This window comes from Anabrus simplex, chromosome 2 (assembly GCF_040414725.1).
Source record: "Anabrus simplex isolate iqAnaSimp1 chromosome 2, ASM4041472v1, whole genome shotgun sequence".
In the NCBI taxonomy this organism is placed as follows: Eukaryota; Metazoa; Arthropoda; class Insecta; order Orthoptera; family Tettigoniidae; genus Anabrus; species Anabrus simplex.
In genome coordinates this window covers 208,076,766-208,103,552 of record NC_090266.1, presented here as the reverse complement: position 1 = coordinate 208,103,552, position 26,787 = coordinate 208,076,766, and the positions used below count along the sequence as shown (strand labels likewise).

General features: G+C 37.9%; 1 protein-coding gene across 4 annotated transcripts in view; it reads left to right on the top strand.

Annotated features, from left to right (window-relative positions):
* LOC136864009 (structural maintenance of chromosomes protein 1A) overlaps positions 1-26,787 on the top strand; it is a 679,773-nt gene that overhangs the window by 266,418 nt on the left and 386,568 nt on the right. For all 4 annotated transcript variants that reach the window (XR_010859243.2, XR_010859244.2, XR_010859242.2 and 1 more), the window contains exons 10-11: positions 10,452-10,663; positions 12,439-12,604. Coding sequence is in view for 1 of the 4 variants with exons in the window: in XM_067140505.2 (XP_066996606.2) it covers positions 10,452-10,663; positions 12,439-12,604 (378 nt within the window). In the remaining 3 variants the exon portion in view is untranslated. The remainder of the gene's footprint in view (positions 1-10,451; positions 10,664-12,438; positions 12,605-26,787) is intronic.

Below are 26,787 nucleotides of genomic sequence, written 5' to 3'. Positions count from 1 at the left end.
TCGTCTCCTGTGCAATGGCCTGTGTGCTAGTATGAGGGTTATGCTGGACAGTGTCCAACACAGCCTCTTCATTGTGAGCAAACGTCACAGGATGATCTTGAACAGGCCGTGTCTTTCCCAGTGAAGCAGTAACCTGCAGACATCTTTCCACACCAAAATGTCATGTGTTTTGGTTGTCATCTATCCGGATAGCGTTCTTGATACAGGCGTTGTGCCTGGTATGCATTCTGTCTACCTTATCCATAGATGAGCAACATATCCACATACTCATCACTGGAATACATCACGAGGCCGTGAATAAGCTTTGTGTTGTGTTGTATTGTATTGTATTGTATTGTGTTGTGTGGTGACCTGCCTCGAAGGAGGGGAGTTCCACTGTTAACTCACTATGGGTACCTCGAATGAACCCACAAAACAGCTACATACCTACCTGTCATTGCATGTTGTTATCATTCCAATAGGGCACAATTTGTCCTAGCTGTGGTCTGTGAAGCTTGGAATATGTACGACGTAGCTAATCGGTTGCCTGTGTCTTAGTCACAGACCATCACCTCATCCTCGATCAACCCAGCTCAGTACCTTATGCCATGATACATACGGCCCATCACAGGGCCAAATAAACAAATCAGTCTCTGGAAGCTACCACGTATGCAACATTTCCACATCCCAGGCAATTGGTATCAATATTTTAAAAAGTTTAAAAATACTTGCATGGGATTCGAACCTTCAAGCATCATCCACTACCACAACTCCCACCGCACCCCTGCCATCAATGATAATATTAATGGCGTGTGGCCTCCGGAGAGGCCTGGTGCAGGTCTTTCGATTTGACACCATATAGGTAACCTCTGCATCTGTGAAGATGGGGGTCATATCTAATATGAAATTTAATGCTGAAGACGTCACAAACACCCAGCCCCTGAGCCATAGGAATTAACGGATTAAAGTTAAAATCCCCGACCCCACCGGGAATCAAACCTGGAACCCCCTGAACTGTAGTCCATCATGTTAGCCATTTAGCCATGGAGCTGAACCCCTGCCAAGTGAGCTATTGCGAGGCTTGATATGCAGCGCACAGTTTCCAGCCTATACAATACCTGCTTCTGGTCTGTGTGTGCACATTCTGTTGTAAGGTACGTGCTCTTCTTATCTGTGCTCGTTTTATGGGTTCATTTGAGGTACCCGTAATGAATTACCGGTAATAGCGTTGCTCACGATTGCTGCTCTCTTCTGGCCCTTAAACACACATCTCGTTGTATTTTCCCGGTTTAGGGAGAGGGCATTTGTTAGTGCAGCAGAGAGTGCTTGTGGCAGGACATCTAAACATACCTACCAACTTCCCGTTTTAGGCGGAAGACTCCCGATTTTTGACAGTATTTCCTGCCTCCCGATTATTCTATTATTTCTCCCAATTTTAGCTTATTTTTGGGTGAATTTCAAACACTTGTTTTCAAATCCCGCCATTTCAGCTTTTTTTATGCCAGTGGCCAGAAGTCCTTCGCTCATTGGCCGCTTTCAAACGAAATATCGGCGTTTATTAATGCGAGAAATGTGTGTGAACGTGCGATGTCTATTGAAACCTGTATACCGCGACGTGTATATCGATTTAAAGTTAAGAACTTCATTTTGGTCCGTATTGAATCTAGATTTACACTATAAATTGAGGATAGTTATGTCCACCTTTTCAATACAAAAACAATGTGACGTCATTAACACATCACACCGGTCGAGACCACAGTACCTAACAAGGGGAAATGCACGTTTTAATTTTGAAAGGTAATAAATTTGTGATGTGTTAATGACGTCACATTGTTTTTGTATTGAAAAGGTGGACATAACTATCCTCAATTTATAGTGTATATCGATTGTCAATCTCTCGTTCTCGCGTGTTATGTTTGTGTTCGTTCACAATTCACATCAGGCTATTCGATTCTAGAGAATAGTCGCTCGACATGGAGTCTTTTTTAGTAATTTAGTGACAGAATTTCAATTTTAATGACTAGTGACTTTTTTAGGGGTTTTAGGAGCCATTTGGAGACAATTCTGACTCATTTTAATTTATCTCACTAAAAATAAAATAAGAGTTTTGTCTGTACATTGCTCAGAATTTTAAAAGAATGATATTTCTGTACCGGTCGAGACCACAGTACCTAACAAGGGGAAATGCACGTTTTAATTTTCCATAATTTCTGTTTGTATGTATGTATGTATGTATGTATGTGCACTCATCACAAGAAAACGGCTGAAGAGAAATTAATTAATATCGGTATATGAAGTCACTATAATCTAGGCCATAAATAATTTTATTCACACTGAGTGAAATGGTAGTTTAGGGGAAGGCCTATAACTTAATTCTCAGATATTTGTTATTGGCCCTATTGATAAATACTACAGAACTAAAGTTATATATTATTAAATTTCCTATCATTTATGTCTTATACATTTTTACCGTACCGGCTATTATAACAGAGATATTTGTGAATTTGTATTTTTAACCGAGCTCGATAGCTGCAGTTGCTTAAGTGAGGCCAGTATCCAGTATTCGGGAGATAGTGGGTTTGAACCCCACTGTCAGCGGCCCTGAAGATGGTTTTCCATGCTTTCCCGTTTTCACGCCAGGCAAATGCTGGTGCTGTACCTTAATTAAGGCCACGACCACTTCCTTCCCACTCCTAGACATTTCCTCATCTCCATAAGACCTATCTGTGTCGGTGCAACATAAAGCAACTTGTAAAAAAAAAAAAGAAAAAAAAAATCGATTTTTGTCCATATCAGCGCCGAGATACAAGGAAAAATGGGTGAACAGAATTTAATGAAAATTGGTATGTAAAGTGGGAAATAAGGAACTACAATATACACTGTAAATAATGTTATTCACCCTGTTTGAAATAGTAGTTTATGGGAAGGTGCCAAAAATTTAATTTTTAATTACCTATCTTATTGGTCATATCGAAAAGTACTATGCAACAAAAGTTATAGAGAATACAATTTCCGATTATTTATATCTTATTCAGTTTTACCGTACCAACTATAATAATATTGATAATGGTGATTAAATTGCGAAGAATGAGAAGAAAGTCATGAAGGAATGCTCACTTGAATAATAACACATGAGGGAGTCATGAAAGAAAGGACGACTCACTTTACTTTAGATGATCTAATATCACAAAGGTGGAAGAAAACTAAATGTGAAGGCCTGCAATAAAGAAAGCTCATAAAATTGATCAACAATAACATTACATTGACCATTGTTTGTTGTGATGTACTTTGTGTATTCTGCTGCCATTTACCTCCAATAGATGGGATTACTGCTGCGTAGGTGTGTATCGAGTATAACAGCTTGTCTGAATATTGGCAGGAAGTAGCTGGGGAGTTAGAGATCTCTTTTCTTTAGCATGTCATTCCTCTGGTTCATAAATTTTCTGATACTACTGGTACATAACACACTGGATCATCATAGTATTCCAGCTATTAAATCCCTACTCTGAGGCAGTGATTGGAATGAGCAGTGTGCACACTTAATTGGAATAATTACACAGGGGTGTTCACGGTTGTTTGCAGCCTGGTCATTCTAGTTCTGGAACTTTGAACTGTTAGATAGTCACTCCACGGGTTGCACTAGCCAGCGTCTTGGTAGGTGTGCTACGTACCAACTGATGAGCCCAGCCTAGCACACAGGGGCAAAACGCTGGCAACCAGGAATAAGTTACCTAGAAAATTTATAATGTCCAATAACGGACCATTTATATTGGTATTATAAATTTACTCATTTGGGACAAATATTTCAGATTCCCTATGGGAATCAACATCTATATCATCTGATAGCCAAGCAGGCATATTTTTTTGGTAAAGAGACAAAGTCTCTCATAGTGCATTGGCACTGCCGGTTGCTCCAAGTAGCCTATGCAATGGCCTCCACGGTATGCACTAGCCAGCGTCTTGGTAGGTGTGCTAGATACCAGCTGATGAGCCCAACCTAGCACACAAGGGCAAAATGCTGGCAACCAAGGAATGAGTTAGCTGGAAAATTTATAATGTCCAATAATGGACCATTTATATTGGTATTATAAATTTACTCATTCGGTACAAATATTTCAAAGTCCCTATGGGAATCAACTTCTATATTATCTATATCACCGTAGCACTTTTCGTTAAAAAGTGAGAAAATGTGCTGTTTTTCATTTTACCGGTTATTTCATATGACAGCATTGCTTTTAATCGCGACATTCATACTGATGTCATTGTATTGTCCTATGTTGACTGTTGACTTCAGTTGGGAAAACTATAAGGACAGTCTTTCTGAGAATTCCATAGCAAAGCACAGGTACATCAGCTAGTTATTTGATACAAATAGCATTGCGCTTCACATAATCACACGGGCGCTTGATGCAATATATTAATCTATGCATTTGCTAAGTAATGGCATGACTGATTCACACATGTGGAGCATGAATTCATACTATTTTCGGAAGGCTTATCAGAGACCGATCATCTCATTCACATACTTCCTGTGAGGGAATAGAGATGTGTAATTGTTAGCCTTGTAGCCTCGTTTAGCAACAGTCGGGCTTTGAGACAATAAGTGTTATAAATATATCATTGTACTGTATTGCGCAAGACATGTAGAATAAGCAGTTTTGACCAATTGTATTTCCTGATTTTCATATCAAAATCTCTTGATTTCTGGTTTTGTAAAGTTGGCAGGTATGTGTATAAGAGTGAAAGAAAAGGAGACACCTGCTGAGATGAGGAAGTGAGGAAAGTGGTGAAAGAAAAGAAGACAGCCTGGCAAGAATGGAACAGAGATCAAACAGAAGAAAGCAAAGGGAAGTATCTCAACAGCAAATAGAGATGTAAGAAGGTGGCAGGAGAAGAAAAGAAGTGTTGGGAAGAATTTACACAAAAAAATGGAAGCGGATGTAAGTGGCAGTAAAAGGATGCTGTATGGACTTATAAGAAGTAAGAGGATACAAAGAGTTACCACAAAGCTACTGTAAAAGGAAGATGGGGAATTGTTAACATACCCAGAAGAGATAAAGAGGTGATGGAAGAAGTATTTTGATAAGCTATTGAATGTGAACAACTCTACAGGGGAGATAGAAGCAATTCAGTGTGAGAACTCAGCAACAGAGGAGGATATAACAATGCGGGAGGTGGAGTTAACGGTACAAAAGATGAAGGTAGGAAAAGCAACAGGGATGGATGAAATCAGTGTGGAAAATGATAAAGGCTGCTAGACCTGTTGATATGCAATGGTTGTACCAACTACTAAAGTGTATGTGGGAACACAAATGTGTACCAAAAGGCTGGGAAAAAAAAGGATAATAATACTACCAGTGTTTAAGAAAGGGGACAAGAAAGTTTGTGGTAACTGTAGAGGAATCACACTTATATGGCAGGTAGTTAAAATACTGGAAAGCATATTAGAAATAAGAATGAAAAGAAAGATTGAAGGAGGGTTACAAGAGGAAGAATATGGCTTTAGGAGTGGAAGATCTGCAGTGGACCCAATCATTAGCATGAGACAGCTGATGGAAAAGAACTGGGAATATGGAAGGGATCTGGTCATGACTTTCATAAATATAGAAAAGGCATATGTTAGTGTCCTCAGAGAGAAGGTTTGGGAAACCATGGTTAAAAAGAGACTCGGAAGAGAAATGTAAGAAACGGTGCGAGCAATGTACAACAATTGTATTAGCAGAGTACTGACCCCAGTTGGAAGGACAGAATGGTTTAAGAATAAGACTGGACTAAGACAGGGGAATGTGCTGTCACCTCTTTTGTTTATTATGGTCCTGCACGAAATTGTAAAGGAAACAAAGGAAGCCTATGGAGATACAGAGATGAAGATACTGCTATTTGCAGATGATGTTGTGATCTAGGGAAAGAATAGCAAAGAAGTGCAACAACAACTAGATGCAGAGAACAAAAAAATTGAGAAGTACAGCGTGAAAATTACTACAGAGAAAAGCAAGACTATGGTGATGTCAAGAGGGGAAAGGCAAGAAAAGGACACTGTGAAAATTGGAAGTCAGAGTCTGAAAATTGTGGACAGCTTTAAATACCTAGGAAGTGAATTAATGTAAAATGCTAGGGTGGACATGGAGACTAGCAGGAGGGTACAGTAGAGTAATCCATTCTACCAAAGTGTAAGAAAACTTGTTTGGAGCAAAGAAGTACCGAGGAAAAGTAAAGAGATAATGTACAAAATGTACTTTGTACCCATACTGACTTATGCAGCTGATACTTGGACTTTGACTAGCAGGCAAGAGAGTAGAATTCAAGCCAGTGAGGTGAAATTCCTAAGAAGTATGATAGGAAAGACAAGGAAAGACAGAGTGAGGAATGAAGATGTAAGAAAGGAAGTTGGGATAGGAAAGCTAAATGAGAGAGTTGAAAAGATTAAACTAAGGTGGTTTGGACATGTGAAGAGGATGGAGGAGAATAGAATTCCAAAACAGATGCTGGAGGCAAAGTGCGAGGGCAAGAGGAAGACCTAGAACAAGGTGGATTGAATCAGTGAAGAAAATATAGACTGGGACAAGATCGTGGATGAGGAATGGTGGAAGGAAGATGAGGATGGAGAAGTGCCATAAATATACCAACCTGGCAGGAGCTGGATAAGGGGAAATGATGATGATGATGATGATGATGATGATGATGATGATGGTGATGATGATGATGAGGGAGAGAGACAGGTATTTCAGAATTGTAGTGAAAGTGGCAGGGTGCATAAAACTACATCACAAGGAGCTGGTGAACCACCTGATATATAACTGTGAGGTTCTTCAGTCTTACAATAAACAGATTTTATTCTTGTTCCGTTTTGAATTACAGTTGGTTATTGACTGTTCAGCTAACATCAACAGATGGTCCATACAAGGAACAAAATATGTTTTAATTAAAGACTAAATTGACTATTTTTATATCTAAATAGTTGTACAGTATTGAATAGGTGGATATTTATTTAAATAAAATGTTGTTGTTGAAATTCTTTGTTCATAGAAAAGATCTTCAGTCTGTCGAAAACTAATTCAGGATAAACTAAATGTGTATAATACCTGAAAAAGAAAACATTAAATAATGGACCATACCTGAAAAAGGTACCAGAGGGAGATAATCCACCCGATGGCTTCCCCTATTATGGAATCCAAAATGATAGGCCTCCTAATCAGTTTATATTAATAATAATTAATTATCTTTATCTGTTTAAATATAAGCGGGGATTGAGTTATGACTCAAAATTGAAATTTGTAACATCTGGCAGACTTTCTCTTTCTGATTTTTATTGGGAAAAGAAAATCCAGTACATGGTCTTAAATTCAGGAAGTACAAATGGTGTCCAACAATTGCCAATAAATTTTTCAGCACAGAGTCCGCTATGGTCTGGATGATTATGTACGGGTTTTTTCTAAATTCTTAAGAAGTTCAGCACCTGCTTAGGAATTGTCACCCTAGTGTCAGTCATAATCCCAATAATTTTCCCCTTTTTAATTCCATAGTTCTCTCTGAGATCCTCGGTGCATGATTCACATACGGCGCCCTTCTCTTTGCAAACTGCTTGAGGATGCTGTTCATTTTCCTTAAATCTTATAGTGGGTTCAATTATCATACCCGTATCTTTTGCTGGGTCATTGACAATATCATCTTGTGGATCCAAATAAAACAAACAGAAAAGCAGTAAATTTCAAAGCTATGTAAAACAAGCCATAAGAGAAGACTTCATCCTCACCAAAGAGGAAAAAGAAAAACTTACCAGCACGAATCTCAACTACCCAACACTAAGAGCATTCCTCAAAACATACATAGACAGGTCTCCTCCCATCAGACGAGGTGTAAATTTCAAAAAGCCACCGAGTTACAACTCAGCTACTCAGTCAGTTGTTAAAAGAAAAAATATCAATCAAAAACTACATGTCAGTGAAAAACACATTAGAACAAACAAAAGAACTAAATAAACTGAAAATACAAGAATGGTATATCTTGACATCACCAACATGTATAAACTGTCATAAAATACAAGGGGCATACTATATTGTTTTACACTTTATTTTTTGTACGTCCGGGTATAGTTCACATTTCACTTTTGAAGGTGTTGACGTGTAACTAGTGTCCTGTTCCACTGTTTGGTAGCAGCACACTCACAGGGGCCAACGAATGCACTCGTCATAGCCATTTCATACCAACACTGTCAGCGTAGGAGCAGACAACATGGAAAGCAACCGTTAAGGACAGCGCTATACTGTACAACTTGGTTCCTATGGAAAGAAGGCGTAACCACTGCAGAAATTCATCGGCACTTGGTGGTAGTCTGTGGAGGACATGCGCCATCATGGAAAACAGTGTACAACTGGGTGGAAGGTTGGAAAACAGGGCGTACATCGGCGGACAAGGGAACGAGTTCTGGAAGGAACATGATAGTGTCAACACCAGCCAACATTGCCCGGGTCGAACAGGCCATCCAAGGAAATAAATGCATCACATTTACGGAAATGGATGCAGCCACGGGAATTACCCGAAACACCCTGCAGCGGATCGTGCATGGCCACTTTCAGTTGGGGGTCATCCATGTGGGTGCCTAGACTCTTGTCTGCAGACGAAAAGCAGAGACTTGTGGATGTGTGCAGAGAACTTTTCCAATGCCATGATCAAAAGCCAGCCAACTTCATTGCTAGGCTTGTGACTGGTGATGAGACATGGCTCCATTACCATGAGCCACAAACGAAACAACAATCTTTCCAATGGAAGCATAAGGGCAGTCCAACGCCAAAGAAATGTCAAACAGTGCCATAAGTTGGCAAGCGAATGGCGACAGAAATCTCTGCGTGGTCACCGTTTTGCAGATTTTGCAGAACTGGACACAGCTGTCTAGGCATGGGTACACAGCACTCCAAAAGAATTGTTTCAACATACCCAGAAAGTTTCTGTTTTTAACTCATCTTCCGATTTTCTGATTTATTTTTTACTTCTTACAATTTTTGAACAATATAACCTCGAGTACAGTCAATACTTTTCCCCTAGGATAAATTATTGTTTGCTTGTGTAATTTATGCAACCTCATTTTCAACTGTACTTATTTGATGCTTTTTTGGTGAGTGTATCGTCCGTTGCCTTCGTGTAGCGTATTTCCCCCTCTCTGCAGCATTGTGTGTGTTTTACAGCTAGGAATTCAGGAGGGCAATCTTCTTACAGGCGAGAGAGGCTAGCGCGTGCTAGCGACTCTGTTAATCGGGACGAAAGATTGACTTTCTTATTGTGTGGTTGGTGTGCTATTAACATTGTTTCTGTGCATAGTTTTGTTGGAGTTGTAGGTCACATGTCTTCTTTTTTTTTTTTTTTTTTTTTGGCAGTTCTGTGCTTTTCCCCCTGTTGAAGTCACGTGTTAATAATGTATGAGGCATATTGATCTGTTTTGTATGTGGTAGTTTCGTGTATTTGAGTGCATTTGTGTTCATTCTTAGTTCATACTTTTAATGAGTTGAAAGTATTTCAGAGAGTTGTGTCAGCAACAGTTTCTGGTATTTTCTCTTCACATTATGGCCACAAAACATAACACACGTTATCCTCATGTGTTCAGAGATACCTATAAAATTGAATTTCGAATTTTCATGTTACGAATAAAGGAAACTATTATGCATTTTGTTCCGTGTTTGTTACATTTTCTTGTAACCATTTGTATGTTTTCTCAGTATAATATTTTAAATTTAATGGTCAATTCACCTTGTAACTCTAGATATGGATGCCATTTATGTTGTCCTTTTTTCAAGATTGTGGTGCAATAAACGCAAACCCAAGAATAAAAAATTCTTCCTTTTTTGATTTCTAAAAGTCGGCAGGTATGGTTTCAGGAAGGTCTGGAGAGACTGATACATTGATAGCAAAAGTGCATACAGTTACAAGGAGATTATGTTGAGAAGGTGGACATAACAACTGATATGTAATGTACTTCATTTGGGTAGAAAAAAATAAAGTGTAAAACAATACAGTACGCCCTCCATATATACAGGAAACCCACTCAAACATCACACACAACACAATAGACAATATTTCCAATCACCAGACCTCACACAAATTAACAGGACTGAACACAGTGATAAACAGAGCTATAACCATACCAATGAAGAAGACAGATTTGAAGAATGAAATAGAAATAAAACAAATTGCAGTGGAAAACAACCATCCACCCAACAGAGTAAAGAAAACAAGGATAAAGTGTAAACAAACGCCAACCTGTAATTGGTAAATATGGAGTTCTCAATTTTGTGAGTACAATCATGTTCAAATTAGTTAATGTATTCAAAAAGTAAGTTTTTAAAATTCAGAATACACAACACTTACAAAAATAATTTGTGTATGTTTTTTTAAAAGTATGATGATCTTATTTTCTGTTGTTTGAAATTAAAATAGGATTGTTTAGAGTTACACTGGCGATTAATATGTATGTATTTCAGTTTGACCGCATGATCAACATGTGTCAGCCAGTTCATAAGCGCTACAATGTGGCTATAACAAAAGTTCTTGGAAAATATATGGAAGCTATTGTTGTAGACACAGAGAAGACGGCTAGACAATGTATTCAGTATCTCAAAGAGCAAATGTTGGAACCTGAAACTTTCCTTCCATTGGACTACATACAAGCCAAGCCTCTGAAAGAAAGATTACGGTAAGATTACTAACTGTAGCAATTTCTTAGAAAGGAAACTAATCAGTGTTTTAATCCAGCACTTAATTCAACGTAGTGTGTTAACATATTGTTAATATAACGTTGTGTATAAGCAACCACACAAAAATTGGCCGGCAAAGTAGTATTTAATTTTATACATTCTCAAAACACAAGGATATTCATAAACTGTGGATAGCCAGTGGTTGAAGATATGATACTTGGAATCATACTGCCTGATCAGTATGTTGATTATTTTTCAAACAAGAGGATTTTGAAAGAAAGTAATCTTCTGCGATGGCCAAGTTCTGTGCTGTTGAGTGTACATATTTTGAAGTTTACTCAGTTATCAGATGAAATTTTTATGGCATGCTTTTTTACAGCAGGATGCCTTTCCTGATTCCGACCTCAACTGAGGAACTAATGAAGATGAAATAAATAATGATGAATGAAATTTGGTAAGGTGGTGGAAGGAATCAGCTCTGGCCTATGAATGTTTATGATTACGTTTTGATAACTTTTACTTTTCTGTATTCTTGTGATAAACATTATTAGTAGTGCCAAATATCAGTTATTTAGAAGCCAAATTATGTACTAACACTGGCTTAGATAAAATTTCCTGCAGACCAAGTGCAGTGGCCGCGTGTGCTAACACATTATGGCTATAGAGCCAAGCTGTGCATTTGGGAGCTGAGTGGATTAGAACCCTACTAACCAGGCGAGTTGGCCATGTGGTTAGGGGCTCGCAGCTGTGAGCTTGCATCTGGGAGATAGTGGGTTCTAACCCAACTGTCGGCAGCCTTGAAGATGGTTTTCCGTGGTTTCCCATTTTCACACCAGGTAAATGCTGGGGCTGTACCTTAATTAAGGCCACGGCCGCTTCCTTCCCATTCCTGGGCCTTTCCTCTCCCATGATTGCCATAAGACCTATCTGTGTCGGTGCAACGTAAAACAAATAGCAAAAAAAAAAAGAAAAACAGATTTCTACCGTTGGCTGTCCTGAGAGCGGTTTTCTGTGGTTTCAGTTTTCACTTCTAAGCGAACGGTGGGACAGTTCCTGTTCATAGGCCAGAGCTGATTCCTTCCACCACCTTACCAAATTTCATTCATCATTATTTATTTCATCTTCATTAGTTCCTCAGTTGAGGTCGGCATCAGGAAAGGCATCCTTCTGTAAAAAAGCATGCCATAAAAATTTCATCTCATCTCATCCCTGACCCTATTTATTAGGAAATGGGAGTGAGGGATGGACATGCATGCATACAGTGATATTTTCTGCAGAGGTCGCCAATATATTTATATTTTGTGTTAATATGTTGATGATTATGATCTGAAATACTGCAACTTCGTGTAACATTACTGTAAATTGAATTCATCACAACAGATAAAATATGGTACTTCCTCTACAGTTATAGTATATCAGAATCATCAAAGAATTGAATATTCTTCTAGTTCTCCTTTATTGGTATACTGGACTGAATGGCTCAGACAGTAGAGTGAGCACAAGTTAGTGGGTTCATTCCCAGCTTAGTCGAGTATTATCTAAAAATACATCAACCTTATGTTGATAGATTTGCCTGAAAATAAAAGAAACTCCTGCAGAATAAAATTTCTGTTTGTTCAGCATGTCTGAAAACCATAAAAGTAGTTAAAGGGATGTATAACTAACGATGTCATTATTTCTCCTTTAGTCAAATCCAGTTATTTTACTTGTTAGCCTGTGTTAAAGCACATTTTAATGACATTGTTTACATCCATGTTCATATGTTTTCTTCCAGCTCAATTAAGGAACCAAAGAATGTTCGTCTACTCTTTGATGTACTACATTTCCAGCCACCTGACATCAAGCGTGCTGTCTTGTTTGCAACAAATAATGCACTTGTATGTGAAACTCCTGAAGATGCTATGAAAGTAGCATATGAAATGGAGAAGAACCGTTATGATGTAAGTATAGAGTAAGTGATATGAATGGAGTAATATTAAAGTTAATGTTAATACTTACAAATAGTCCTTTTCTTTACTGGTAAGAGACCATACCCAGTCAACCCCTCAGACATTGAGATGAGGGTTGATGGACAAGTAGTACATTAAATTACTAAGTTGTATGCAAATTCTCAGCAGTTAATGGCAAATAGTTTCAGAGAAGGGAGGAGAAGAATATTGAATGTAAGAGTCAAGGGAACATACAAAGGGTTAAAGATGCTGGTCAACCAATGCTGAAATGGGTTCCATGAAAGAACCTTGGCTGGAAACGATGGGTTATCTTGGCCTTGTGTATCTTGGGATGAGGAGACTGATAGAGGATTCAGATAGACCCTCATGTGGTCCACAAAGTTTGATGTAAGTGGCTAAGTTCAGAATCTGCTCTTGTGTGAGGTCTTGGTTGAGGGGGAAATGTGGTGTCAGAGAGTTGATGTAGAGCTTCATGGTCATAATCTTGGCAGTTCATGATGACTGGTGGATACTTTGTTGGCGGGAAGAATGATGATGTCTGGGTTATCTCATAGTCCTCTCAGAGCATTGAATTCGTGTTTTGACAGGTTGTGTTGGCTAGGAAGAGAGGTTAGGAATTTTGGGTCAGATAGACTGGTTAAGAGGAAATTAGATGCTATTTGAAGCAAACTTCCTTCTGTTCTATTGATGTGCCTCTGCTTTTACACCAATATCCCTCACACAGACAAACTTAGGGCCATCGAGTCCTTCTTGAACACATGGCAACCCGATGCTTGGCTCAGTTCCTTCCTCATCTTCCTCATCTTCCTCACACAATACATCCTAACCCTCACTTTTTTTCAGGTTCAAGGGGCAGGTATTTCACCAGATTCATGGCACTGCTATGGGCACAAGGATTGCTCCATCTTAGGCCAACCTCTTCATGGGAAAACTTGAGAAAGATTTCCTTGCAGCTCAACCTCTCGAGTCCCTAGTCTGGTGCAGTTTCATTGATGATATCCTCCTCCTGTGGCGGCATCATGAGGCAAGCCTACTTAACTCATTCCTGCACCACCTCAACTTGAATTACATTGTCCATTTCACTTGGCAGATCTCCCTCACATCTCTCACTTTCCTTGACATTGGCCTCCACCTGCAGGATGGCAGAATCAACATCTTCGTACACATCAAACTCACCAATCATTAGCAGTATCTTCATTTCAACAGTTTTCACCCATATCACACTAATTGATCCTACCATTCAGCCTGGTCATCTGAGGCAAATGGATTTATTCAACCTCTAAAGCCTATGGCGACTACTACTACCGCCGCCGCTGCCGCCACCACCACCACCACCACCACCACCACCACCACCACCACCACCACCACCACCACCACCACCACTACTACTACTTTTAGGCGCATACCTAACCTCAAAAACATTCTCACTCATTATGAACCATACTAATCTCGACCCTCTTGTGGCCCTTTTCCCTATGAACACAGCTGCTGTAAGACATGCCATTTACATACACCAAGCATCACGTTTACCAGCAGCATCACTAACAAGTCTTTCCCCATACAAGGTGTCATGACTATACGTCAGCATTATATACCTGCTTCACTGCAGATTCTGCCCAGCTTTCTACATTGGCTTAACTAGCAATACACTAGCTAAATATATATATAGCCACTGCAGTACCTGTAAAGCCCCCAACATAGATCTTCCTGTCCCCATTCACACCAGGTACCATCAAACCACGTTCGATGAATGTTTCCAGTTAAACTCCACAAACATTTACCCCTACTTCCCACCCTCTTGCTCTCAGAGATTCTTAAGTGGGTCGTCAACTGTTGCTCAGGTACAGGGAAGCACCCAACCTTAATATTAGATAACTGTTCCTTTTCTCTATTCTTTTGTCTGTTTGTCCCCCCACTCTTCCTTCCTCGCACAGCATCTACTTGCCAACAATGGCCAGCATCGTTCTTTCCTCCACTGATGAAGGCTGCAGCCGAAAAGTTTGGGCCCATGTTTTCTTTTATTTGTACTCTATCCAAGCTGTCTTACATGGTAAGTCACTGCTCTTCATCTGTTTCCTAGACGTACAGGATCTCTCTTATAAACGCAGACCGAGCACATGGTGTTTGTACTCTCCACTACAGCAACTGCTTCAGCCCAACTTACGCCGCACGCGGCCACGCTGCTTTAAGCATGTAAATAATCTTATATGAATCTTACCGTATAAAAGATGCTGGAAGTGTTATTGTTCATAATGAGGGACTTCATAAACACCATTAGGATTATCTGCACACTAATAGCAGGAGTTATGATTGTTTACATGACCATTAATCTCTTAACTGGGCATGACGTATATATTAATATGTTGAATGTTAACAGGGTAATGAGCATGAAAAATTATACGTACTCGTCTTTTACCACGAATATCTCCTGGGTATGACGAGCTACTTTGCCACATCGTGTATTGTCGCCTTAATTGATGTTTTTCCTGCACGATGGCAGCAAATATCACATGTCACGCTTCTTGAAGCTTATTTGTTTTTATTTTACAACTGTGCGTTGCTACTTGTCTGCAGTAGGCCAAATGTGGCAGCATCTAGTTCAAAGCTTAAGTTCGAAACACTCGAAGAAGATGAGATTATTCAACACTTAGACAATGATTGTGACGATTTATCTTCTCAGAAATCCGAAGATGAGTGGTTTGATACAGATGAAGGTGAGTCTGATAGCAAAAGTGGTTCAGAGAATGAAAATGAAGAACAAGATGAACAAGATGAACAACATGACGAATCGGATGAAGGCGAAGTGCTAGATATGTTTCAACCTTTCCCGCCGCATGGTGCTTCACATCAGAAATTCGTATTTTCTGGTGCTAGTGGTGTAAATGTGGACTTCGACGATGAATCCAATGTGTTGGAATATTTTAAACAGTTCATAGGTGGTGATATGTTTCAACTTATTGCTGAACAGACCAATATGTTTTTACGTATGGAACACCTTGAGGTAGATAATCAGTAGAAGTACACGTTATTTTTAAAGTACCACATCAGGTAAGGAGTTGGAATGAATCAGGTGCAGGCTAAATGACGACTGATTCGAGGTCAAGGGAAAGCTTAGGCTGTCGATAGGCGAGATAGGAGTAGCCAATGAGAAAGCTTTATTTGAATGGCCACATGACCCAGTGACGTACATATCGTCCAATCCTGACGTAGTGACAATTTAATACAGCTGATTATAATCACATGGTTTACAATCGTAAGCTCTAGAAATAAACCTGAAAATTGTAACAGAATATCTTACATTCCTTCCTACCGGGCGAGTTGGCCATGCGTGTAGAGGCGCGCGGCTGTGAGCTTGCATCCGGGAGATAGTAGGTTCGAATCCCACTATCGGCAGCCCTGAAGATGGTTTTCCGTGGTTTCCCATTTTCACACCAGGCAAATGCTGGGGCTGTACCTTAATTAAGGCCACGGCCGCTTCCTTCCAACTCCTAGGCCTTTCCTATCCCATCGTTGCCATAAGACCTATCTGTGTCGGTGCGACGTAAAGCCCCTAGCAAAAAAACAAAAAAAAAAAACAAACAAAAAACACATTCCTTCCTCCTTAAGATCTTGACTACAACAGATCAGGCCAATGTAGTATCGTAAGCATTCACTAGAAAACACAAAACATACCGATATATACCAAATACAAAAAGTGATTATGTAACTAAATGATTGTGTATGATTCATAAACAACCATACAATTTGAAAAATCACATCAATTTAACATACTATCTTGCTATACAATACAAAAGAGTTACCTATTCTGAATTGAACCATACAATGGGTTTCCTGTCTTGAATTGGATAGCGTCTAGTTGCGACAGGTGACGTAACAGTTAGCTGTGAGGGTTGCAGATATAGTCTGCTAGCTGCAACTGAACTATGACGTGGTGGTGATGCAGGTTGTGAAGGGCGCGGGGAGCGAGAAGTAGGAGAACTCTGTTGGCACTCAGAGGCTGGTGTCAACAGAGGAGTGGTCAGTGAGGGAGAGTCAACTAACTGTGACGTCCCTCGCTGTAAAGGATTAGCCTTACCGCGGTCAGTGCTAAAAGTAACTGGCCCTGACTGTAACCCTATTAGCTGGTCTATATGTCTCTTCCAAGTCAATCCAGACTCGAGTTGAATTAAATACGTAACTGGGTATAGTCTATGTATAATACTACCTTCTACCCACCAATCTCTTCCTCTGTAGTCTTTAGCTAATACCGGTTGTCCTATAGTTAATTGTCTTGTGTAACTACCTCCTGCATTAATTATTTGTTCGTCCTGTTTATTTGCTGCAGCTTTCTGCAAATTAGGTCTGATCAAATCTAACTTAGTTCTCAAAGGACGATTGAACATTAGCTTAGCAGGAGTTTCATTAGTAGTGCTATGATCCGGGAGATAGTAGGTTCGAATCCCACTATCGGCAGCCCTGAAAATGGTTTTCCGTGGTTTCCCATTTTCACACCAGGCAAATGCTGGGGCTGTACCTTAATTAAGGCCACGGCCGCTTCCTTCCAACTCCTAGGCCTTTCCTATCCCATCGTCGCCACAAGACCTATCTGTGTCGGTGCGACATAAAGCCACTAGCAAACAAAAAAAAAAAAAAAAAAAAAAAAAAGTAGTGCTATGTACAGCGTTATGATAAGCTATTAAAAATCTACTCAAAGCTAAATTTACATCTTCATGTTCAAAAATTGCACATTTAAAACTTTTTTTTAACAGTTTTAACTGCATTCTCAGCCTGCCCGTTAGAAGCAGGATGGTATGGTGCTATCAGCGTTTGCCTTATCCTGTTTTGTTTCAAAAATCGAGAAAATTCTTCAGAGGAAAAGGGAGGGCCATTATCACTAATAATGAGTTCGGGGAGACCAAATCTACAAAACATAGGATGCAATTTCTCAATGACTTGCTTAGCTGAAGTTGAGTTAACTGTTTCAATTTCCAGCCATTTGCTATGAGCGTCTATTACAATTAAATACAGTTTTCCTTTAAAGGGTCCCAAAAAATCTATGTGAATTCTTTGCCATACATTGGGTGGAAATTCCCATACATGAAGTGTACTTCTATTAGGACTTTCTCGCTGGGCAAGACACGCTGAACAACTGCTGGCTACTGCTTCAATGTCCTTATCAATTGAAGGCCACCATAAGTACGATCTAGCTAATGATTTCATTTTAACTACTCCAAGGTGTCCACTGTGTAATTCATTTAACAACGACTTTCTCAATGACCTTGGAATTACAACTCTGTAGCCCCACATCAAAATTCCTTGTTCTACAATTAGCTCAGCTTGCCTTTTTACAAAGTTGCTTAAAGTTGGATCTGGCATAGTAGACCATCCGTACAACACATAACCTAGGATTTTGTTAAACTCCTGGTCTGTTTGGGTCTCAATACGTATATCATTTAAGTTTATGGGAACATCAGATTCCATTATGCATTGTAAATAACTACCTACATACTCTAAACTAACATCAAAGTCCTCAAAATTATTGGCTGATAAAGGTAGCCTAGATAAGCCATCTGCATTGCCATGGCATTGAGATTTAACATACTGAATCTCATAGTCATAACCTGACAGAAACAATGCGTAGCATTGCAATCTACCTGCTGCAAAGGCTGGTAAACCCTTTTTTGGACCAAAAATGGTTAGAAGCAGCTTGTGATGTGTACACAGAGTAAAATGTCTTCCCCATAGATACTGATTGAACTTCTTTACACCATACACAATGCTCAAGGCTTCTTTATCAATTTGAGAGTAGTTTTTATTTCAGCTGAGTTTAAGACTCTTAGTTGCGAAAGAAATTAGACTCTCAGTACCATCTTTTTATATTATACTAAAAACACTTGCAATACCGTAAGGTAACGCGTCGCATGACAACTGAAGGATTGTTTGTAAGCATGTTTGGTTTTACATGAAATTGAGACTTGCTCTTATTTTTTGACTTGCAAACCCTTTCTAAATGACCCTTCTTCCGACAAAAATTTCAAATATATTCACGATAACGGCACTTAGCAGTAGATTGCCCACTGTTATGACCACAACAAAAACACTGAGGCACTTTCGCAACATGTGATGACACATTAGATACATTGTTGTGTGGAGAATGCCATGCTGTAAACTTCTGGAGTCTTGGTGTGGTGTGGTAGGCCAAGGACACTGCATCGTTGTCAGTTGCTTCCAACGATATCGCCAGCTGTTCCACCTTCTGGAATGTGAGGTTCTCCTCTGACAGCACTCGTTTCTTGATGGATTCATCACGGATGCCACTGACTAATCTGTCCCGTAAATAATCAGGAAGTTTGTCCTCGAACTCGCAGTACTTGGATAAGTGCTTTAGTTGAACAGTATATTCTGACACAGTCTCATGTTCCAATGATCTTGCCTGCTGAATTTATATCGTTCAACTATAAATGAAGGTTTAGGATGGAGATGGTCTTGGACAATTTTAACAATGGTTTCAAAGGATTTTTCAGGAGGTTTTTCAGGGGTGATTAAATCTTTCAGTAAATTGTAGGTTTAACACCGACCACTTTAGAAAGGTACTAACCTTTTTAGCATTTGGAATGTCATTGCACTGTGCATAAAGTTCAAAGCGTTCCACGTAGGTTGACCAAGTTTCTTCCGAACTGTCAAATGGTCCAATATTACCAATTAAACACATTGTGTGATATAAGTGAGCTAAAGTTGAAAAGGCGGCGAAAAAACTGTTGTCCAAGGGCATGGAGCGAAAGGCACACCCAATATTACTTCGCTTCAGGAGGCCCGATACAACGGACTGTACTATGTTGCGTCATTCACTGTGAAAAAACACGAGAAACGTTTTGTTGCCATGAGGAAGCACTGGCATTTGCTGCAATGTTGTCATGACTTTTACCTTGTCGCCAATTTTTACGTATGGAACATCTTGAGGTAGATAATCAGTAGAAGTACACGTTATTTTTGAAGTACCACATCAGCTAAGGAGTCGGAATGAATCAGGTGCAGGCTACATGACGACTGACTCAAGGTCAAGAGAAAGCTTAGGCTGTGGATAGGCGAGATAGGAGTAGCCAATGAGAAAGCTTTATTTGAACGGCCACATGACTCATTGACGTACACATCGTCCAATCCTGACGTAGTGACAATCTAATACAGCTGATTATAATCACATGGTTTACAATCGTAGGCTCTTAGAAAGAAACCTGAAAATTGTAACAGAATATATTACATATGTATGCTAAACAGTTTTTAGAACCCCGTACAAACTTGAAACCACGGTCACAAGCGAGAGATTGGATGGATACAGATCCAGCTGAGATAAAAACTCTAATTGGACTTCTAATGCTGCAGGGCATAGTTCATAAGCCAGAAAACAGTATGTACTTCTCAAAACGGGAAAGTATCACAACCCCTTACTTTTTGTAAATGATATGTGAGAAAAGATTTCATCTTCTCATGAAGTTCCTTCATTTCTCCGACAATTCCAAATTTGATCCTAACCTGCACAACAAAAATCTCTATAAAATTCAGCCGGTACTTGATCACTTACAATCAAGATTTTCTTCTTCTTCTGTATACACTTCTGAGCAAAACATATGTGTCGTTGTGTCCCTCCTTCTATGGAAAGGATGATTCGGCTGGGTGCAATTTATTCCATCAAAAAGAAGCAGATTTGGCATGAAATTTTATAAACTTTGTGAAAGTGGGTCTGGTTATCTGTGGAAGTTTGTAGTTTGTACTGGCAAGGACACAGTGTATGGTCAAAGATATCCTGGTGAGATATTTTGTCCAGAATTGTACTAGAACTTACAACATTCTAGATAAAGGGTATTGCCTCTATCTTGCCAATTGGTATACTAGTCCAAGACTAGTTGACACATTGTGTAGCAGAAATACTGATGTGGGGACTATGAGAATCAACAGAAAAGAATTCCCAGACACAGTGAAGAGGGCCAGACTGCAGAAGGGGGAAACAATTGCAGCCTTTCGTAAAAAGCAAATGATCATGAAATGGAAAGACAAAAGGGATGTTACCCTATTCAGTACAATCTATGATGACAGCATGAGTGATGTTCAGACAAGGAAAGGAGTAATCCATAAATCATCCCTTGTTCTAGATTACAACAAGAATATGGGAGACGTGTACAAAAATGATGGCCATGTTCCCAGCTACAAACGTGCGAAAGAACACCTAAAGAAATATTACCAAAGATATTCTGTTACCTGATGAATCTGGCATGTTTGACTGCGTTTATAATTTATCAGACAAAAGGAGGACGCCTACGTAGACTGGACTTTCAACTGACCTTAGCAGAAGACTTATCTTCAACCAGAGGACTGGTAGAACAGCAGCCAAAAGGGCGTCCTTCAGAATCACCAACACCTTTATGGCACTGCTTGCCCGATTTTGTTCTGGGTACATCGAAGAAGAGACCCACTAGAAGATGTGTAGTGTGTTGGAAGAATGGAGAGAGGAAAGAGTCCATGATCTGGTGCCCTGATTGTGAGAAGGCACTTTGTGCTGCACCGTGCTTCAGGCAGTTTCATACAGACATGTCACTGCAGTTCTATTGAGGTAAATGACATAACTGACTGTGAAGTTAATGTAAAATCTTTCACAATGTCACTAGCATGATGTGTAATTCATAAATATTCCTTTCTTTATTTGTTTTAATTTTAGGTGCTAACATATGAACAAAACACTCAAATTTCAACCAGGTAAACGACCTTGCAGTCTATGAAAAATGGTTCAGAATGTCACATGCATGATATGATATTCATACCTGCCAACTTTCCCGATTTAGGCGGGAGACTCCTGATTTTCGACAGTTTTTCCCGCCTCCCCATTATTCTTTTATTTCTCCCGATTTTTAGATTTTTATTTTATTTTTTATTTTTTTAAATTTTTTTTTGTAAACTTCAAACATTTGTTTTCAAATCCCACCATTTCAGCTTTGTACGCCAGTGGCCGGAAGTCCTTCGCTCATTGGCCGCTTTCAAATGAAATGTCGATGTTTATTAATACGAAAAATGCGCGCAAATGTGCGATGTTTGTTGAAATCTGTAAATCAAGACGCGCATAATCTCTCGTTCTCACGTGTTGTGTTCGTTCACATCAGTCTATTCAACAATGATAAAGGTGTTTTAATTTATTCCACCTATTCAATACTTATATTATCACGTATAGTTGTTACATAATTAAATTCTTAGTTACATGGGACATGTTTCGCCCTCAATTAAGGGCATCTTCAGCCTAAATACAATAATCAAAAATACAACTAAATTAAAAGTGGAAGTTAAATACAATCATCAAAAATACAACTAAAATAAAAAGTGGAAGTTAAAAGTTTAGTCTGTTCTTAAAATTCAGAACAATAAAATTGTGAAAAATGATAAAATAAAAAGATGCTAATGGAAAACTGTCTTATGATTAAACTATAATCTTGTCGGAGACTAAAACTTCTATTAAAATTCGAATTAAAACAGTTCATATAAAATATTGGAAAATCAAAGTGGTAGTAATAAAAAGCCAACGACATGAGGGCGTGTACACAAGCATAAACTTGATTGTCATGAATACAATCTTTTCAAGGCCGCTGATGAAATTCGTAGTAAGTAAGGCAGAAGCGTCTATTGAAAAATTGTAAGAGGCCGTTATCACCGGTAGGTAATAAAATGGCTGAATCCTTGCCAGAAAATGTCAACAGATGCAGAAATAAGTTTTATGTAAGTGGAAGTTGTTATTTCTTAACTACTGTTGAGTTGGTTGCTGCCCGTCTGTTGGCTCTAAGTCTGGTGTTATAACTGTGCTGCAGAGGCGGTAGCGAACTCGGAGGGGAAGGAATAGGGGAGTGCGGAAGGGAGGAGAGGATGGGTGGAGTCAAATGTGACGAGGCTGACAAAGGGGCGGAGTCAACTGCATTGCTGGAAGTAGGCCTAATATCTGTAGGTATGGGAGGAGTATTAGGGTTTGAAGAATTAAATATATTTGGTATCCTAAATTTATTCGAACTAACTGACTTTAATAATTTTGGCATTAATTCATGTAACATACTTTTATTGTCCGTGGTTTCATTGAGATTCTTTTGCTTATTGTACGTCTGATCTAAATAGATGTATAAACTTTCTAATTCATTCAGCATTCTTCCTTTTTGTATGTTTCTAATTATCGTTAAGTCTTTCTCTATGGATTCAAATCTGTGGCCAGTCTCCCTCATATGCAAACTCATCGCTGAGTATTTCCTATGTTTTTCTGCGTTAACATGTTCCATGTATCTTGTCATAAAATTTCTCCCAGTCTGTCCAACATATGAAAAATTACACTGAGTACATTTAAGTCTGTATACTCCCGATCCTAAATAACGATTCTTATCATAATTAACTTTTTTATGATTAAAGAATATGGACTGGTTAGTATTAGTAGTTTTAAAAGCTATATTAAAATTATGTTTCTTGAATACGCTAGTAATCTGGTGTATAGCTGGATTATTAAAAGTGAATGTAGCATACTCAGTTTTTTTGGTCTTTTCTGGTATCAGATTCGTAGATAATTTGTTCTTAATTTTATTGATTAATTTGTTGATCATTTCTATTTTGAAACCATTTTGTTTAGCGAGGTATCTAATATAATTTAATTCTTTCTTCAAATTCATGGGAGATAGAGGGATTCTAAATGCTCTATAAATTAGACTGTGAAAAGATGCTTGTTTATGTGAACTCGGGTGTAAAGAGGAACTGTTTATAGTTGTAGATGATTGTGTCGGTTTTCTAAATATTTGGAAATCAAAAGTGTTAACCTTACGCGTAACTGTTATATCTAGAAAATTCAATGAGTTATCGACTTCGTCCTCTTTCGTGAATTTCAAATTAGGTTCGATTTCATTTAATTTATTTAAGATTTCTTGACTATTAGTGACATCTTTGTTTATGATTACAAATGTATCATCTACATATCTCAACCATAAATCTATTCCTTTAATTTTTGCTATTATTTCATTGTGTTCGATTGAATCCATAAATATGTCGGCAAGGACGCCCGATATTGGGTCACCCATTGCTAATCCATTCTGTTTATAAATATTATTGTTAAATGTGAAGTAGTTATTGTCTAATACGAACTTTAACAATCTAGTGAATTCTTCTACTTCCATTTTACTAAGATTACTGTGTTTACAAATATTATCATGAATGATATTAACAGTTTTATCTGTCGGAATATTCGGGAACATATTCACTACGTCATACGAACACATCATCTGGTTTGGAAGTACGCCAAATCCAAGCAAAATGTCACACAAGTCAATGGAATTTCTTAATGGTTGTTTATTATTAAAAGTGTAATGTCTTTTCAAAAAATTGTGAATGTATTTGGAGACTTTATACGTGGGAGAATTACGACAATTGATAATCGGACGAATCGGAATATCTTTTTTATGTATTTTGGGCATAGCTCTAGTTTCCGGGAGCCTAGGATTCATATTGACAAGTTTTAATTGTTCTTGTTCAGTAAAGAGAGATGTGGATCTTTTAAGTAAGGCTTTTAAGTTGCGTTGAATTTTAGTTAGCGGATTTTTTGTTACTAATGTGTATTTATTATTATCAAAAAAATCTTCAGTTTTTTTGATATATGTATCTTTATCCATCAAAACGATCGCACCCCCCTTGTCAGCCTTGGTTACTATAATATTGTTATCTTCAATTTTCGATTTCATGTTTTTTATTGTTTTCTGTTGTTTGGGATCAAAATTGGAATAAATTTCTTTAGCCAGTCTGGGTAATTTCTTCTTTAACTCCAATCTATTACTACCACCAATTTATTACTACCACTTTGATTTTCCAATATTTTATATGAACTGTTTTAATTCGAATTTTAATAGAAGTTTTAGTCTCCGACAAGATTATAGTTTAATCATAAGACAGTTTTCCATTAGCATCTTTTTATTTTATCATTTTTCACAATTTTATTGTTCTGAATTTTAAGAACAGACTAAACTTTTAACTTCCACTTTTTATTTTAGTTGTATTTTTGATAATTGTATTTAACTTCCACTTTTAATTTAGTTGTATTTTTGATTATTGTATTTAGGCTGAAGATGCCCTTAATTGAGGGCGAAACATGTCCCATGTAACTAAGAATTTAATTATGTAACAACTATACGTGATAATATAAGTATTGAATAGGTGGAATAAATTAAAACACCTTTATCATTGTTGAACTGTTAAATTTTCAATACGGACCTAAAATGAGGTTTATAACATGTAATGTGACAGCCAACCAGGCAAAATGTAGATTAAATAAGTTTCTCAATCTGAAAATGAAGATTTGTAAGTTAGGAAAAGATTTAGCTTTTCTTAAACAATGTCTGAGACTAAAACTTGTACCTACTTTTCTAAAATCAACACAACGTAAGAACATAAGCAATCCAAGCCATAATGTAACCCAAAATAAGGTAAATGAATTATGGCTTAAAAATGAAATCAAGGCATATTACAGGAAGAAGTCCAAATTGAATTTGCAATTATATAACGTTCACTTAGCGGTGACACAGGATTTAGCCCCATTAGAATGGCAGTCTTTTTATCAACACATGGAACACAAATTAACATACGCACTTAGTAAGAAACAGGATACATTGAATAAGAAATTGAATCATTTAATAGACACACAAATACGTCGTAGTAAACAAACGAAACAAGAACAAATTAAGGGCCCATCGGACAATGTCACTCCCACGGTAGTTAACTTGACCAAGGTAAAATTTACGGAAGGAGAGAATGACCTACTTAAAAGGGGTCCAAAATACAATTGGCCTAATAAAGATAGAGAAATAGATATCATTAACACAGTTGCAGAAGCGGAGGCGAACATATCAAAACTCCCACGCGATGTACAAGATGAAGTAAGATTGGAGTTAAAGAAGAAATTACCCAGACTGGCTAAAGAAATTTATTCCAATTTTGATCCCAAACAACAGAAAACAATAAAAAACATGAAATCGAAAATTGAAGATAACAATATTATAGTAACCAAGGCTGACAAGGGGGGTGCGATCGTTTTGATGGATAAAGATACATATATCAAAAAAACTGAAGATTTTTTTGATAATAATAAATACACATTAGTAACAAAAAATCCGCTAACTAAAATTCAACGCAACTTAAAAGCCTTACTTAAAAGATCCACATCTCTCTTTACTGAACAAGAACAATTAAAACTTGTCAATATGAATCCTAGGCTCCCGGAAACTAGAGCTATGCCCAAAATACATAAAAAAGATATTCCGATTCGTCCGATTATCAATTGTCGTAATTCTCCCACGTATAAAGTCTCCAAATACATTCACAATTTTTTGAAAAGACATTACACTTTTAATAATAAACAACCATTAAGAAATTCCATTGACTTGTGTGACATTTTGCTTGGATTTGGCGTACTTCCAAACCAGATGATGTGTTCGTATGACGTAGTGAATATGTTCCCGAATATTCCGACAGATAAAACTGTTAATATCATTCATGATAATATTTGTAAACACAGTAATCTTAGTAAAATGGAAGTAGAAGAATTCACTAGATTGTTAAAGTTCGTATTAGACAATAACTACTTCACATTTAACAATAATATTTATAAACAGAATGGATTAGCAATGGGTGACCCAATATCGGGCGTCCTTGCCGACATATTTATGGATTCAATCGAACACAATGAAATAATAGCAAAAATTAAAGGAATAGATTTATGGTTGAGATATGTAGATGATACATTTGTAATCATAAACAAAGATGTCACTAATAGTCAAGAAATCTTAAATAAATTAAATGAAATCGAACCTAATTTGAAATTCACGAAAGAGGACGAAGTCGATAACTCATTGAATTTTCTAGATATAACAGTTACGCGTAAGGTTAACACTTTTGATTTCCAAATATTTAGAAAACCGACACAATCATCTACAACTATAAACAGTTCCTCTTTACACCCGAGTTCACATAAACAAGCATCTTTTCACAGTCTAATTTATAGAGCATTTAGAATCCCTCTATCTCCCATGAATTTGAAGAAAGAATTAAATTATATTAGATACCTCGCTAAACAAAATGGTTTCAAAATAGAAATGATCAACAAATTAATCAATAAAATTAAGAACAAATTATCTACGAATCTG